Raw genomic sequence first — 17858 nt, 5'->3', positions numbered from 1 at the left:
TACTGTGGATATATGCTTTTCTTTATTTGGTCATAATATATATACACTATTTTTGACTTGCTTGTTTTGATCTTAATCCTCTTGTCTCTGTTGTTAAGATTAATAGATTGAGATCTACATTTTTACTGAGTGCTTATTAGGAGTATTAGGTTAATGGACACATTACAGTTTAGCCATTCCCCTATTGATAGATATTTAAGTTGCTTTCTGTTTTTTGCTGTTAAAAACCTTAATTACCATATCTATAACATGAGGGTTTGGATTGGTTCAGTGTCTTCCAACTCCTCTGTTGGGCCTTAGGCATGTTTAAGGATCTGCCACTAAGGATACAGATGTGCTGATTATGCACAGCTCAGAACTTCCTGTCGAAATGTTAACCCAGACAACTCCACTCTTTATCTGTCTTGTGTCTTGTCTATGTATTGAGTTTGTGGCTATATAAAATTTCATTTCATTTTACAGGTTTCATTGCAAAAAACAGAAAAGTTTGAAAATCCCAAAACAGTTTAATCTAGTCTAAAATTTTGTTCTTCCTGGCATTCTAATTATAAGATACAATAACTTGATTATTGGTAGTCCAAATTAAGAATCCATATGGTAAATGCTGGTTGTCATTATATCTTTGACTATTGATTAAAAGAAGGTTGGGTAAAATTTTTGAGTACAAAAGGGGTACTTGCTTTGGGGAAGAAATGCAAATAAAACAAAGTTCTAAAGGAAAAAGGGAAGCAATTTCACTCTGCTTTGAACAGATTTGAGTACATTCTTTCAGAGCTATTTCCGTGCACGTGTGAACATGAACTCTTTTCATATTGTGGTTTTATTTATTAGTTGTCTGTTTTGTGTTGTGATTTGGAAAACTTTCCCCACTTGTACTAAAAGTTCTATATTTTGTTTTCGTAGTTTTATATTCTTGTTTTTTGTGTTTGTCTCTTCTTTTCATCTGGAACCTATTTTAGAATAAGCATTCAAGATAGTTAAATCTTTATATTTTTGGAAATAGCCAATTCTCCCTCACTATTTTTGTCATACACTAAAGTCTCATTTGTTTCTGTGTCCATACTGGACACTGTTCTGTCTCACTAATATTTATTTCTGCATCATAACAATTTAAATACTTGCAACTTATATACTGTATTTCATTTCCAGGTGTTCCCCTTCCCCTTATTCTTTTTTAAACTTTCTTTGGCTATTCTTGGGCATATGTATTAGAGTCCTCCAGAGAAACAGGACCAATTTTATTTATCTATCTATCTATCCAGCTATACACATAGACACACACAAAGGGGAGAGAGGGAGAGATTGATTTGACTTTTAAGGAATTGGCTCCCACAGTTGTGGAGTCTGGCAAATTTGATATTTGTGGGGCACACTGGCAGGCTGGAAACTCAGGTGAGAGTTGCAGTCTTTAGTCTGAATTCTGCAGGGCAAGATTTCTGTGTTGCTGCCTTGAGAATTCCTTCTTCAGAAAACTTAAGTCCTTGCTCTTAAGGACGGATTGGTTGAGGCCCACCCACATTATAGAGGGTATTTCTTCATTGAAAATATACTAATTTAAATGTTAATCGTATTTTAAAACTACTTTCACAGCAACATCTAGATTAATATTTGACCAAACAACTGGGCACCATAACCTAGCCCAATTGACATGTACACTTAACCATCACAGCATACTTTTCCAGATGAACTTTAGCATAAATTTTAGAATTTATGAATTTATAGGTTAATTTAAGAAGTACTGATAGCTTCTTATACAGAATCTCCATTTATTAAAATCTTTTTTCATATATCTTGTATGTTTCACATTTCACTTATTCTTAGATATTTACTCATTTTTCCTGTTTAATGTTTCATAACACTTTTCATTTGGTTATTGATGCTATAGAGGGAAACTGTTGATTATTTTCTTGTAAATGGTCATGGTATTAAATGCTTTGTTTTCTAGTTGGTTCTCTCAGATTTTCTAGGTAGCTACTAAACTTGACTTTTCCTTTTCAACATCTGTGCCTGTTTCTTTTTCTTTTCTTATTGTACTTGTGGCTAGGACTTCAGAAAAGTGTTGATAATAGCAATGATAGTGGCATCCTTGTTTTGTTGTTAATTTGAGTTATGATTCCTCTAGTGTTTTACATTAAATGGGTTGGTCAGTGTTTGTTAGTTATATCAAATTTAGAAAAGGGAATTCTGTGCTTCTCCTTGGACTAAAAAGGTTTATTTTAAGCTAGTCAAACAGCTTGACCGGGAACAATTTGTTTATTTCAGCTGCTTCGTAGATCTTCAGTTTCCTAAAAAGTGACAAAAATGTCCTTTTGGATAGATCTCAGTTTTAATTTTTTAACTGCTTCAAATCTTTTCTGAACACAATAGGTATAAATCTTCAAACTTTAAAAAACGTATCTACAGTCATGGGTCACTTAACGACGGGGATGCATTCTGAGAAGTGTGTTACTAGGCAGTTTCGTCATTGTGCAAACATCATTGAGTGTACTTACACAACCGTAGATGGTATAGCCTGTTGCTCCTAGGCTACAAACCTGTACAGCCATGTTACTGTATTGAATACTGTAGGCAGTTGTAACACAAGAGTAAGTATTTGTGTATCTGTATCTAAGCACAGAAAAGGTACAGTAAAAATACAGTATAAAAGATTAAAAATTAGTACACCTGTATAGGGCACTTACCATGACTAGAGCTTGCAGGACTGGAAGTTGCTCTGGGTGAGTCACTGAGTGGGACCACTGTCATATATGTGGTCTGCTGTTGAATGAAACACTGTTATGTGGCACATGGCTATATATGTGATAAATTGCCAAGAATCATATGTTTTGGTCTTTGTAGACAGTTCAGATGATTTTAATTTTAGCTCTTATCACTGACTCTATCTTGGTGATGAGTTACTTAAATATTCAGTGTCAACCATTGTAAAATAGCCATGGTAGTACCTATATTTTATTGTTGCCATGAGGGTTAAATAAGTTAATGTGCATAAGACAGCAGGGTGCCTTGGCCATGTTAGATCTCACTCAGTTATAATAAGCAGCTTTAATCACACGGCCTAGAATTACAAAGAAACACAAGTGTTGTCCAAGAAGGGGACTTCCCTTCCTGATTTAGAAATCTGTTGTCCAGTAAAGTAGAACCAGAATTTCTAGGTAGTACTATCCTAGAACAACACAAGTTTAGGAATTTGAGGTTGAAAGTTCATGAGAAGAATGGGCACAGCTTGAGAGAAGAGACTGCTTGTTGGATGCTAGAGACTGCCGGCTTTGAAGTCTAAAAGATCAGCGTCCATATCCTGATTCTACCATTCACTGACTGTACAATCTTGGTTATGTTTCTTAATCCCCTGAGCCTTCGTTTCCTTGTCTGTGAAAAGAAGAAACTGTATCCTACGTTACATGCTTCTTATGATGATGAAGTATCATACGTAATCTACCAAAACACAGTAGTAGGTGTTCATTGTGTTGCCTGCCTGCCTTCCTTTCTGAATAAATGGAATTGTGTTTTTAAGTGGCTCTTCTAGACAAGTGATCTTGTAAGGTGCCCTGATTCTTTTTTTTTTTTTTTAATGAAAGTTTCTGGTAACTTGAGGTGAGCTGTGAAGTTTGATGAAAGAAGCTAGTATACAGGTAGTGAGACTTCTTTATGGCCCTGTCCATGCCATTCTCTTTTTTCTTTTTCGTGGTAGTATATTCTTGAGTAAGCAGCATATGGACATTTTTCTCTAGACATTTATAGTGATTGGACAAGACAGTCATTCTTTTTGTCCATTTTGTAGCTGACTGAAAATGTATACCCATTTCATGTGTGCAAGTTCCAGAAGTTTTTAGTCTAGGAAAGTGAGTATTTTAGTAAAATAGTTATATTTCTAAGTTAATTATAAAATAAGCATATAGAGAATAGTCAAAAAGAAAATCCTGCACTTGTAATTGGGGAAGAAAAGCAGAATAAAAAATTACGTCTTTTCCAAATGGCATTTCTGTAAAATTTGTCTATGAATGAAGGTCCTAAGGGGCATGTGGGAAAATGAGATTGTATGTGACAGCATGGTGGGATTATAGATGGTGGTACACATCTGTTGTTTTCATAAAGTTTTTTTGTGCGGTAAATCACAACCTGAATTTTAAAATGGAATATTGACATACCTATTCCAGAAGCTACTTGATAGATTTGATTATGATGATGAGCCAGAAGCTGTGGAAGAATCAAAGAAAGAAGATGCTGCTGCTGCCGCTGCCACCACAGCACCTGCTGCTGCTGTTGCTCCGCCTGCGCCCACTGCTGCCGCGCCCGCTGCTGCCACACCTGCTGCTTCTCCTCCACAGGCACCCTTGTAAGTTTCTTTCTTCTATTTCCTCAGTGGATGTAGAGTTGGTGATCATTATAAGGCATGATGTAAGTAACGTTCGGTAACAAATAATTTTTTATATGGAGTCATTGTTTTTGAAAATTGTGATATTTTGGGTTTTCTCCCAAATGAGGGAGGGGATCCTGTCAGATTTACATTGAAAAATGGCTTTTGGGGGCCGGCTGGGTGGCGTAGCAGTTAAGTTCACACGTTCTGCTTCTTGGCAGCCTGGGGTTCCCTGGTTCGGATCCTAGGTGCGGACATGGCACTGCTTGGCACGCCATGCTGTGGCAGGCGTCCCACATGTAAAGTAGAGGAAGATGGACACAAATGTTATCTCAGGGCCAGGCTTCCTCAGCAAAAAAACGAAGGACTGGCAGTAGTTAGCTCAGAGCTAATCTTCCTCAAAAACAAAACAACAACAAAAAAAACTATTTTAAAAAAATGGCTTTTATGTTGGGAACAATGCTGAGCGTATAAATTTATATAGGCAAATATACGATTCGGTAAAATGTTGATTATTAATGACTGCTGAATAACATTCTTTATGTTTCTGTAGTGTAAATGTGGCTAAGATTCTTACGTGTTTTTGAATGGGTAAAAAGGTTGCTCATCATTTTCAGTGGGTTTCCTGGAGATGGCATGCAGCAGCCAGCATATACCCAGCATCAAAATATGGATCAGTTTCAACCTCGAATGGTGGCAATCCAGCAGGATCCAGTGCACCATCAGGTACAGGTGTTTTTCTTGCAGCTGATAGTTATTAGAGCATATGAGTTGCACTTCACAGACCACTATTATTTAGCTGTGTGATTGGCCAAGTGGTACTACAGCTACCATAAAAGCTGTTGAGCACGTAAGTGATTTGGGTTGTTTTTTGCTTTAATTAAAACAAGGATGCTAAGGTATTACATGCTTATAATTTAGTAATAGGTATTTTTGTTAAAATTGTTTAGAGAGAGATTATGGTTCTATTTCAGGGAACTGGTTTGTTTAGTTATATGGTTCTTTCCCTTGTGAGGAGGTTTTTTTAAAAATGTGTGATAAAATGCTTTAGAGGGCTTCCAGCTCTCAACATTCAGGAATACAGTTTGCAATCTGCAGTAAAAGGAGCATAGCACACTGGAGAATTGCAGGCATTTAGTAGAAATTTGTTCATTGAATTTATTTTGGTAAATTCATAGTTTCCTAAACTTGACTGTGCATCTCTATTATGGGGGCAGGAGGCGGGGCATTTAAAAATTATGAATCTTGTGGGGCCGGCCCTGTGGCCAAGTGATTAAGCTCACGCACTCTGCTTCGGCAGCCCAGGGTTTCACCAGTTCGGATCCTGGGCGCAGATGTGGCATGGCTCATCAGGCCATGTTGAGGCGGTGTCCCACATGCCACAACTAGAAGGACCCACAACTAAAAGAATATACAACTATATACTGGGGGGATTTTGAGAGAAAAAGCAGCAAAAAAAAAAAAAAAAGACTGGCAGCAGTTGTTAGTTCAGATGCCAATCTTAAAAGAAAAGAAAGATTATGAATCCTGGTCCTCCAGTGCTCCAACTCTCTAGAGAATCTGTATTTTTTTTTAAATTGTGCAGTGATTTTGTTGTACAACCAGCCTTGGGAAATACTACTTTATATCCTAGTTTAGAAAGTGTTCTAGAAACCTCTTTGGAGTATATTCATTTTCTCATCTGTATCATGTTCAGTCCATTCTTTATGTTTGGTAATATGAAATTGATGTTGTATTTTTATGACTTATTGATGAATGAAGTTTGAAAAGTACTTTATAAGCCAGTTTAAAACTTATTTCCAAATGTTTAACAATTACTGAAAGTTTATAAATAATTTAGATAGAATACGTCTTTATGACATAATGACATTATAGTTATACTTTATTTGTATTGGCATTGGAATGGCACATACAGAAATAGGTTAGGTTGTGGTTTACTCTCATTATTATTATGATATTTGAAACCCTAAAAGTAGGCATGTTGGTTGAAACTCCTTGGAGTAAATCTTTTAAAAGTGAACCTAGAAGTGAATGCTTCTAGCCACTCTCCCTCTGAAAAGGCTTACTTGCCTTTAAAGTTGAAGAGAGACAACTTGCAATAGAGTACCCTCTGACTTTAAGCTCCATCTGTCACATTGCTTCCTCATATAAATGAAATTATGTCTTATTAAATGTGTAATACCAAACCTGTGTGTTCATAATTTTAACAGGAGCTATAGGATTTTTAAGCTGTATACTTGGATGTATAAAGATTGGCTAAAGATTGTACCTGTGGAAATTGTTGTGTATGTCATGTTTTTCCTTGATCAAAATTTACTGAAGAAGTTTTAGTTTTATATAAAGTAGTAAGCGTTTTTCTGATTATTTTTGGTAGCTATTACTTAAAAAATCTACTCGTACACTTTTTTTTGTTTTAACATACGAAAAGGTTCCGCTTCCTCCTAATGGACAGATGCCAGGATTTGGCCTTCTTCCTACACCTCCATTTCCTCCCATGGCTCAGTCTGTGATTCCTCCAACTCCCCCCGTGCAGCAGCCTTTCCAAGCTTCTTTTCAGGCACAGAGTGAACCACTTACACAGAAGGCACATCAGGTAACACTTTATTCTCAGGTTGTTGGTTATCTGTTTGGTTGCCTTGAGTTACATGCGGATTCCTGCCTTTTTGCTTGCCATCATTTTTTAATATGAAGAAAGACTGTTATGTGGGGCACACAGTAACCTCTGTGCCCTAAGTTTTTCATCTGGAAAGTGGACCTAATAAGACTACTAAGTTCCACAGGGTTCTGTGAGGATTGAGATACATAATAGGATGCTTAGCCAGTGCCTAATGCACTACTTTAGGTAATGGTTTGTTAAAACAGTATGTAACTTGTATGAGGTAGTTTCTAGAAGTAGAGAAGTATTCTAATCTTGTAAACCATATAAAAAAAAATTTTTCCCACTGATGACCAGTCATTATTAAACTAGTAGTTTGGTCTCAAGTAACCAAAAGAGAACTGTTTCAGGACAAGAGATTTGTAATTCACTGTTCTTTAGATTTTGTCCTATTGCCTCTATTTATAATTTCCACTTTTCTCATTTAATTATGTTCATTTATTGTTGTTTTTTCTTCTTAAGGAAATGGAAGTGGAACAACCTTGTATTCAAGAGGTTAAGCGGCATATGTCTGATAACAGAAAGTCAAGATCTAGGTCAGCATCCAGGTAATTTATAGGAATGTTTTTCCAATCCTATGTGTCTTAGGAGACAGAGAGATTAAAATCAAGTTGGATTGTTTTCAGATATGCAGCCTTAATAAAATAACACTTCCTGGGCTGGCCTAGCGGCATAGTGCTTAAGTTCAGCATGCTCGGCTTCATTGGCCCAGGGTTCACAGGTTCAGATCCCAGGCGCAGACCTACACCACTCATCAAGCCATGCTGTGGCAACACCACACATACAAAATGGAAGCAGATGGGCACAGATGTTAGCTCACGGCCACTCTTCCTCAAGCAAAGAGAGCAAGATTGGCAGCAGGTGTTAGCTCAGGGCCAATTGTCCTCCCCAAAAATAAAATAACACTTGGTATGTTTATATGTCTCTATGTATGGAGTGGGAGCAGGAGAAGTACATTAAAAAAATCTAAGGTCAGGGACTGGCCCCGTGGCCCAGTGGTTAAGTTCGCGCGCTCCGCTGCAGGCGGCCCAGTGTTTCGTTGGTTTGAATCCTGGGTGCGGACATGGCACTGCTCATCAAACCACGCTGAGGCAGCATCCCACATGCCACAACTAGAAGGACCCACAACGAAGAATATACAACTATGTACCGGGGGGCTTTGGGGAGAAAAAGGAAAAAAATAAAATCTTTAAAAAAAAAAAAAAATCTAAGGTCAGTCATCTTAACCACATTTTTTTCCTTTGAGTTACTCTAATGCCTACATACAGATATACATGGAATTATATGAATTATGTATTCAAAGTTCCGTTTCAAGTTTATCAACCAACAAAAGTAGAAAGATAAGTAATACTATAATAAGGTTATACTTTTGGGGCGGGGGTGTAATGGATGTTTTTCGTTTCTTAAAGCAGTGTTTTTCACTTTACACATATCTCTTTTTACTATTTAATAAATAAATTTTTTTTTTTTTTTTTGAGGAAGATTAGCCCTAAGCTAACATCTGCTGCCAGTCCTCCTCTTTTTGCTGAGGAAGACTGGCCCTGAGCTAACATCCGTGCCCATCTTCCTCTTCTTTATATGTGGGACGCCTGACACAGCATGGCTTGCCAAGCCGTGCCACATCCACACCCGGGATCCAAACGGCAAACACCAGGCCGCTGAAGTGGAACGTGCACACTTAACCACTGCACCAGCAGGCTGGCCCCTAAATAAATTTTTTTAAGGCAATAATTGGTTCCACATAATAGGTGTTTTCTCTAGTTAAAATTGATTCCTGTTGTCTTTTTTTGAATTAAACTGTTAATTGTAGATTCACATGCAATTTTAAGAAATAATACAGAGAGGTCCTATTTACCCTTTACCTAGTTTCTGTCATTTGGTAACATCTTGCAAAACCATAGTACAGTATCAGGATATTAGCATCAGTAGTCAACATACAGAGCATTTATCCCCACAGGGGCTGCTCATGTTGCCTTTTGTAGTCGTACCTACTTGCCTCTTCCCTATCCCCTTAAACTCTTTTTTCCTTTTCTATTTTTTTAATTAAAGTAACATTGGTTTATAACATTATATAAATCTCAGGTACACATCATTATGTTTTGATTTCTTGTAGGCTACATCATGTTCACCACCCAAAGACTAATTACCATTAAATTACTGAGAAGATAGCTAACAGCAGTAGCAGTATATCTCAATGATGATTACTAGCTTCTTGCACTACGAGGATGTAATTTAGTATAGTGCTAGGGGTATCAAAGATGAGAGAGACTTTTTGTATGTTACCGTTCTTACTTATCTCCCTTAAAACGTATGCATACTTTCTAACTTTGAACATATTAATCTTTGAAATGAATTCCCTGCTGTCAAATTCTTACATATCCAAACATTAAATTAGCTAGTTATATTTTTTGTTTTCAAATTGACACATGCTTACATTTTCTATTTTCTCTCCATGTGCTATCCATTCTCCCTCTTCATGAAAATATTAGGTCACCAAAAAGGAGACGATCTCGATCTGGTTCTAGATCTCGAAGGTCTCGTCATCGACGTTCTCGATCCCGGTCAAGAGATCGACGTCGACATTCTCCTAGATCTCGTTCCCAGGAAAGACGAGATCGAGAAAAAGAAAGAGAACGCCGACAAAAAGGCCTTCCTCAGATCAAACCAGAAACTGCAAGTGGTAAATTAACCTTTACATTTAAACTTCCTGCATTATTTTTTTCAGGTCCTGGGTTTAAAATCCTTTATAACTATTAGCAAAGTAGCAGCTTATCATGTCTTACTCATTTGTGCTTTTGTATATACCCTTGGATTTGCTTTTGTACGTTAAGCCAGCTATAAAGCAGCAATAAGGAGTGAAGCAAACTAATAGTGAGTCTTGAATCTCATGTATGAAATATAAAGTCATTAATTAGCTGCCTTATGCACAATGGGAAAGTTTTAACTTTTTTCCATTATAACTAATACCCTCTTTTATAAATATTTGTAATTTATACAGTTTATTAGTTTGCATTATCTCCTGAATCTCATCATATGTTTAGAATATGTTTGATAAGGTCTGCTAGACACATTATTCATATAAGTCTGTAGCTGTTAGTGAAATTTTAATTTACAGTGTGACTAGGGCATGTGTAAAACTAACTCTGTAAGGCTTATTTCCTACGACACAACATAAGAGAAAAACCATTTACACTCGACAGTTGGAAAGGGACAACTACATATAGTGAACAAAAGCACTGAATTGATTGGTGATCAAGAGAATTGGGGTCAAGTCTTAGCTCTGCTGTTTTCTTACCAAGGGTGGCCTTGGGCAAGTTACTGCCTCTCTGGCCCCAGTTTTCATAGATGAAATTTTGAGATCTATCCACAAAAAGGACAGTTTTCTATCCTGGTTCCGTTTCTGGAAGCACTACCACATTTTTCTAGAATTTTTTAAGATGTATTTTAATGTATATAGGATTTACTACTTAAACTTGTGGTATCGTAATGTAACTCATGCATATTTTCTGTAATGAATTTTTTCATGTAAGGTACAGTGCTGCTGATTATCAAGTGTGTATATTTTTATGATTATAATTTTATTTTAAGTTTGTAGTACTACACTCTGGGTGGGACAACTGGACAAAAGGACTACTCAGCAGGACGTTGCCAGTCTCTTAGAAGAGTTTGGTCCAATTGAATCAATTAATGTGAGTGTTTATTAAATTATTTAATGACAGTGGATAGATGTGATTGTCATTTTATGAAATTAAGGACTTGAGACCTAAGTTAAAATTTGCCCAGGTTTGTAGAAGATGTGGCTACAGGTTAGGTTTTCTGAGTCCATGTTTAGCATTCTCTACCATTTAACTACAGTCCTTGGATAACTGTGTTTCATTTAAAACCTTTTTCTAGAAAAGCCTTTATATAACAAAGCTTGGGGAACTGTAGGTTCATTAATAATTAGCAGATGAGACCAAACTTGAACTGACAATTTACAAAAAGTTAATCTCAGATTATAGAACACTGGTTTGGGGCAGAGGGATTGTGGTTGGTGTTGTTAGAACTGATTTCTCAATATTATGTCTTGTTGCTCTTTGATTTTGTTATATTTTATATTAAAATGTTTTGGAGCAGATGATTCCTCCCAGAGGCTGTGCCTATATTGTTATGGTTCATAGGCAAGACGCTTATCGTGCCCTGCAGAAACTGAGCCGAGGAAACTATAAAGTGAACCAGAAATCCATAAAGGTATAGTTTTATACCTTACAATTCATTTTTTAAAAAAGTTAATGCATAATATTAGACGGCTTTTTACGAACTGTAATTTTGGACACTGGGGCCTTTCATAGGCATCTATTTTTAAAGAGGTTATCTCCTAAAAGTTAACATAAAATTTCCAAAGTTAGGTGCAAGGTAGAATTTTGTTTATAAAAAAAATGGTAGGTTCGTAAAGGTATTTAATTAATTAGTGCTTTAAATATAATGTTATTTAGTAAAATATTTGTCATTCAAAAATTTTGTATTTTCTACATTCCGTTTTTAAAGTTTATCATCTCAGAATTAACTATGAAAAACATTCACCAAAAAGAGAGAAAAAGATAGGTTCCTTGGTATTCTTCCCCTAAGGGGCCAGAGTCAGTGTTTCCTCAGTGTCATAACACTCTGTTCTACCCTTGGATTACACAAAAGGATTTTGTCTATTGAATAATTCAAGGGTACCCAAAACTTTTGAAAGTAATTCCCACTTTTTTTATGCTGGGTTGTACAAGGAGCTTCAACCTTTCTCTCATTTCCTTTTCTCTAAGTTTTATGCTGGCTGGATTAAGCGGGTGGGTGGGTGGAGGAATGGGTAAGATGTGTGATGCCAGTCAAATTTCCATCCTAGGACAAAGTGGGATAAAAGGGTAACCAATCGCCTGCTGTCAAATAAAGCTTTGAGTGAGATCCAGGGATAGCTGGGCCAGATTACTCCCTTGCTGCTCAAGTCTGAATGATTAGAATGGTAGGGAACAGTTAACTCTGAAAATTTATGACATTCTTCTCCCTTCCTTCTTTTTTATATTTTAACTAACGGTGAAATAGATTGCCTGGGCCTTAAACAAAGGAATAAAGGCAGATTATAAGCAGTATTGGGATGTAGAACTTGGTGTTACTTATATTCCATGGGACAAAGTTAAGCCTGAAGAACTGGAGAGTTTTTGTGAAGGAGGAATGTTGGACAGTGATACACTTAATCCAGGTAAAGCACTATTTAATTTCTTTTAAAATTCATCTATTTTCTTGGTAGTACATATGACAAATATTCTTTGCATTAGGAAGTGATTTTTGAGAAGAAAATTTTCAAGTACCCACTGTGTGCCAATCTCCATTATAAACTAGGGAAACAGTGAATTAAGATAAATGTGGTCTTTGCCCATATGCAACTTATTTTTAGTGGGAAAGATGCAGACCAAATGAAATCACTACTAATTGTGGGGCTAATTATTAACTACGGTATTAAGTAGATCTTAAGTAGAATTTTTCACTGTGAAAACTTAGATCAAATGAGTCTTAAACTGAGCATCGTTGGTATTGTGTTTTAATCCAGTATATCATAATAATTTCTTTGAAAATGTTTAAATGTCCAGAGTAGCAATCAGAAGTAAACATTTAAGACAAGAAGGTTCTTTGTGGGCCTGGATATTAAAAATGCTAGGACAGTGGGATTGTGGTGCGGAAGATGGCAGAATGTATGAGCATGGAGATTGATAGCAGCACAAGGAGGAGTACAGGGTGGCATGGCAAAATAGAAAGAACGTTTTAAGGAAGCTTCAAGCAGGAGTGATGGTTTGAGAGCCGAAAGGAGGTGAAATAATGCTGAACTATTCCCATACTGAACTCCTCCCTCCACCTTGCATGATGCCTTCACTCAAGCATAGAGCTGGGTTTCTGTCCAGGCAAACAGTTATGAAGGGTCTGCTATGCACCAGGCATTCTGAGAGGCTCTGGTGCAGAGTAAAAATCCTGCTTCTCCCTCCCAGGATCTTTAATCCAGGCAGACCACTGTTGTGGTTAAGAACATAGACTCTAGAGCCAGGTGTGTCTGGGTTGAGTTCCATGTCTGCCACTTACTAGGTATGTGACCTTGGACAAAGTGTCTTTTCCTCATTTATAAAGTGGGAATAATGATAGGACATCCTTATAGATGGTTATGAGAATTAAATGAATTAATATATATAAAATGCTTAGAAGTCTGCCTGGCACACAGTAAGCATTCTTTTGCATGTTTGCTATTGTTATCCATTAATTTAAACAATTAACATTTATAAGTTAGCATAGGCATTTCTTTAATAGTTAGAATGCTGATTTTTTAATATTTAAAAAATCATTTCTGGGTTTAAAGTTATAAACTGGAAATGGCAAACTGTTTAAAATTTCTTTACCTCTCATAGATTGGAAAGGAATTCCCAAGAAACATGAAAATGAAGTTGCTCAAAATGGAGGGGCAGAAACCTCACACACAGAACCCGTGTCGCCCATACCTAAACCGTTACCTGTGCCTGTCCCTCCTATCCCTGTTCCAGCGCCTATAACAGTGCCACCTCCACAGGTAGGAATATTTGGGGCATCATGTAAACATTTAAACGTCTGAAAGATACCACTCTGAATCCTACTGTAGATGTATGTCTAGATTCATAGTCAACGACATGAGTGCATAATGTGCATATTCTTCATGTTTTGCTATGTCAGACCTATTGTTTATAAACTCTTTAACATTTTTTCATAATGTTAATAAAACGAGAATAAATTCGTATTGCCTTACATCTGTAGATGATTCAGTGTCTTATCCTCATAATGTTTCAGACTGTTTCCTGGCTTTGCTCTGGTGGTCTTCCTATGTCAGAGTTGTTTTAAGGGTTAAATGAGATAATGTATGTTAAATATTCAGCATGTTTCCTATTACATAATAAGAGCTAACTGATGAAAAACCTTTCAGTAAAAATTATAAATACTTGACCCAGAGTTTTATATGTGATCTAGTAGATTTTTCTTTCCTTTCAGTACCTTCCTTGCTCAGTTTCTCACATTAAAACTGAATCAGATAAATCTGAGCTATCACAAGTGGATTGCCTGGCCTCTTGATTTTCTCAGTGTAAGGAGAAAATTACATGCTTTGATACATACTTAGCTATGATATTTTATAAATGGATTTCCCAAGTTGGCAGACTATTTAGTTGACCTTTTGGATATGTCCTTCCAGTGCAGGTTCTAAATATGATTCAATGTATATTAGCACTTGTTTAAAGAAACCTGACCTGTTAAAACTGATCATACCTTTTTTTATTTTTTTAATAATAGCTGACATTTTTGGGGTGTTTATTAATTGCCAGGCACTAGGCACATAACATATATTAACTATTTAATCCCCATAATTATGTGAGGTTGGTTGGCACTTTTGCGTTTTTCAGATGAGTAAAACTGAGCTGTGGAGAGTGTAAGTAGCTTGCTCAAGGGCACAAAGCTAGTTAAAAGGGGGGGCCAGGCAGCTTGACCCTAAGACCTGTGATCTTAATCACTGTAAATTGCCAGGTAGCTTTTCTTTGAGTTCTGTTCTCAAACTTTTGACCTGACCATGGAACATGTTTTAACATGTTATGTTCTATCAGAACACCAGTAGATACTGGTGAAATACAATGTGAATTTGCTGTCATAAAGTCGAGAGCAAAAATTTGATTTCTGTCATTTGGGGTAGGTACGGATTACCACCTGTCATCTAATATGTTTATTCACATAATCACAAATTTAGAAATACCTGTTTTTTCAACAAGATATTTTCTTCATCTGTATGCACTGTATGGGTGGGAGGGTGGTAGATAGATGGCTTCCTTTCTCCTTCTTTCTAGGTCCCACCACACCAGCCAGGTCCTCCTGTCGTTGGTGCTCTCCAGCCACCTGCTTTCACACCTCCTTTGGGAATTCCCCCTCCGGGCTTTGGTCCCGGTGTTCCTCCGCCGCCGCCGCCTCCACCATTTTTGCGCCCAGGATTCAACCCAATGCATTTACCACCAGGTACACTAAGTTATTTGAGAAGATACTTTTTTTAGAGTCTGAAATAAAATGACATTGATGTTGATGTTATTTTTCTTATTCTAGGTTTTCTTCCTCCTGGACCCCCACCTCCTATAACTCCACCAGTGTCCATTCCTCCTCCTCACACTCCACCAATAAGCATCCCAAACTGTAAGCATATTTTTTCTTTGTGTTCACTTATCCTTGGAGTCGGGAGTAGGAGGGAGAAAGGACCAGTAATAGGATCTATAGTATGGCAAAAGAATGTTGACCGGGGTGATAATTAATTATTCAGCTTCACATGTTGATGTAATTATATTCCTTAGCTACTATCGCTGGTATAAATGAAGACACTACAAAAGACTTATCTATTGGAAATCCCATTCCAACAGTGGTGTCTGGGGCTAGAGGAAATGCCGAGTCTGGTGACAGTGTGAAAATGTATGGCTCTGCTGTGCCACCTGCTGCACCCACGAATCTGCCCACCCCTCCTGTAACCCAGCCTGTTTCACTTCTTGGTAAGTTAATTTTTTTATCACTAGTTTTTTTTTCCCCTGGCCAAGTTAGATTTTTTAAGAACAATGCTAATTCTGGTACAGTGTTCTCTGAGGCTGATATATTTTTTTGAGGAAAATCTTCCTCTTAAATCAAGGATATGCCCTTGGTCTTTACCAAGTGTAGCCCAAGAGACAACCTCAAAGATGAAATCATGTTTGTTTGTCTTGAATAAAAGTTTGAATTTGCATATCTTAATTGGTATAGAAAAGCGATTAAACTAATCTCTATAAAAAAGAATTGGTCCAAAGTCCATGATCGACATGAACCCACATGTTCCAACTTTATAAGAGAGAGCATTTCTTTGACAACATAGGTTTTTTTATAGATCTAAAACCCCTGGACTGTGCTTGCATTCTCTGTGGGCTCACAAAGAAAGTATCTTTGATGCTTTGCAATAAAATGGCTTTGTTATCTGAGTGACAGTTATACAGCCTGAGGTCATGCCTTCCCACTGACCCCTCAGTTTTCTTCTGCTAGAGATTATGTGTTGTACTCTTTACCCACAATTTGACTTCTGTGATCAAGGGAAGTGTGATTTAGATTGTTTATACCTTTAAGAGGCCTTACCCTTGCTTGCTTCAATTATAAATGAATATATCATATACTTGTTATAGTGACCATCTTTTAAATTAATAAAATTGTATTTCAGTTGGTATTGCCAAGTATAATTAACACTTGATTCTCTTAATGGGTGGTTAATTCATTCTTCGTATTATAACATTCGAGTCCTGTGAGCCCATGTTATTTTTCAGAGGTGTCTGTCTGCACTTTTGCTTTCATAATCTTAGATCTTTTAGGAAAGAGCACATTGGCTCCCTCTGAGATGTAGGACTGTGAGACATTGACTTGTGATGCAGGACTTTTTTCTTTTCAACTACACCTTTCAGTACTGTTGGAAATTTTTACTTTGTGCATGTACCACCTTTATAATAAAAACGAATTTGTTTTTAAATGGCATGCTGTCTTCTGCCCTCTCCAAGACTGAGCTTAGGCTGCTAATAAACTTGATTTTTATTTCCCTTGGTACACAGACTGGGTAATGAATGGTAAAAGAGGATTGGGATTAAAATTGGTCAGAAGTAATAATAGCAGTAGTCATCATCATGATGGGAGGTGATTTGTTTAATGAGGAAGTTGCTTCAGAGGTCTACTCCCTAATGGAAATCATATAGTAGGAGGAACGTTGGACTAGGAGCCAGGAAACCTTGACATCTTTGGATCTCAGTTTTGTTGTGCTCCCCCCCCCGCCCCCGCTTTTCCGTATTTGTAATAAGGTGGTTACACAAGAATCACAGAATCTGAGTCAGGTAGAATTTTCTGATCAACCCCTTTCCTACAGCCTACACTCACGCCCCTGATTATGAATTCTCTTTGAAATGAAATTTCTAGTTTGGTGTCCACGGATATAAGGCCACCTGGGACTATTTACAAAATTGTGTGTGTTTGTACTTTTTTCTGGGCTTTGTAAATTCGTTGAATGGGTGAAAAGATTTCATCATCTCCAAGAGTTTAACAACCACTATTTCAAACAACCTTGAAGAATAAGTATCCTGCCTCTGATTTAACATTTAGGTTTTGTAGACTCTGCCCTTTATTTCTTATCACTACTAAAATATATCCTTTAAAATCTGTATCCAACATGTGAAACAAAATAAAACACAGATGAAAAGTTGGTGAGCTTAATGAGCTAAGCACTGCTAGAACAATAATTAAATTTTGTAGTATTTATCCTTCCCTGACATACCTGTTTGGATTGGATGTCCATCTCCCCCTACCACCACCACTAGAATGGAAGTTCCATGAGAGAGGGACATGTGTTACATGAGTAGGTGGATTAATGGATGGTTTTCAATGCAGGGCTGTTTATACATCACCTCTGATTATGATCTTTGTATATAACTTAAACAAAATTTAGAAATTAAAGACTGCTCCAAATCTGGAAAGGTTAAAATTTGACATAAAAATGAAAACTGTTTTGTTAAATAAGCACTTTTAACTACAATGCAGTTTTGTTCCAATCTGAGAAAGAAAACCTTCCATGTACCTTCAATTAGAAATCTTGAAAAGAATATCCCATGAATTTTGACTCTCAGAGAAATGAGATTTTTTTAATGTGTATGCCGATAAAGGAGGATTTATCCAAAAGATTAATCACAGTTCCATCATTTTGATAAAGGACTGTAGTAATCACATGCAGTACGGCAGCACTAAAGGGTCAGCAATTAGGTTAGGGTGTTGTTGATGTTAATCAAGTAATGG

At 36.9% G+C, this 17858-nt stretch overlaps 1 protein-coding gene across 4 annotated transcripts in view; it reads left to right on the top strand.

Moving 5' to 3' along the window:
- The window catches only part of SCAF4 (SR-related CTD associated factor 4), a 57985-nt gene that overhangs the window by 26782 nt on the left and 13345 nt on the right, over positions 1 to 17858 (top strand). Inside the window, exons 8-19 of one of the 4 annotated variants that reach the window (XM_044750641.2) lie at positions 4155 to 4333; positions 4972 to 5080; positions 6783 to 6947; positions 7473 to 7558; positions 9500 to 9690; positions 10599 to 10699; positions 11127 to 11240; positions 12075 to 12231; positions 13424 to 13581; positions 14876 to 15041; positions 15126 to 15212; positions 15368 to 15559. In XM_044750641.2, coding sequence (XP_044606576.1) covers positions 4155 to 4333; positions 4972 to 5080; positions 6783 to 6947; positions 7473 to 7558; positions 9500 to 9690; positions 10599 to 10699; positions 11127 to 11240; positions 12075 to 12231; positions 13424 to 13581; positions 14876 to 15041; positions 15126 to 15212; positions 15368 to 15559 — 1705 coding nt within the window. The remainder of the gene's footprint in view (positions 1 to 4154; positions 4334 to 4971; positions 5081 to 6782; positions 6948 to 7472; positions 7559 to 9499; positions 9691 to 10598; positions 10700 to 11126; positions 11241 to 12074; positions 12232 to 13423; positions 13582 to 14875; positions 15042 to 15125; positions 15213 to 15367; positions 15560 to 17858) is intronic. The other 3 variants (XM_044750645.2, XM_070488756.1, XM_044750642.2) reach the window with 3 other exon arrangements.

Source organism: Equus asinus, chromosome 18, assembly GCF_041296235.1.
Source record: "Equus asinus isolate D_3611 breed Donkey chromosome 18, EquAss-T2T_v2, whole genome shotgun sequence".
NCBI lineage: Eukaryota > Metazoa > Chordata > Mammalia > Perissodactyla > Equidae > Equus > Equus asinus.
This window is presented reverse-complemented; position numbering and strand designations above follow the sequence as displayed.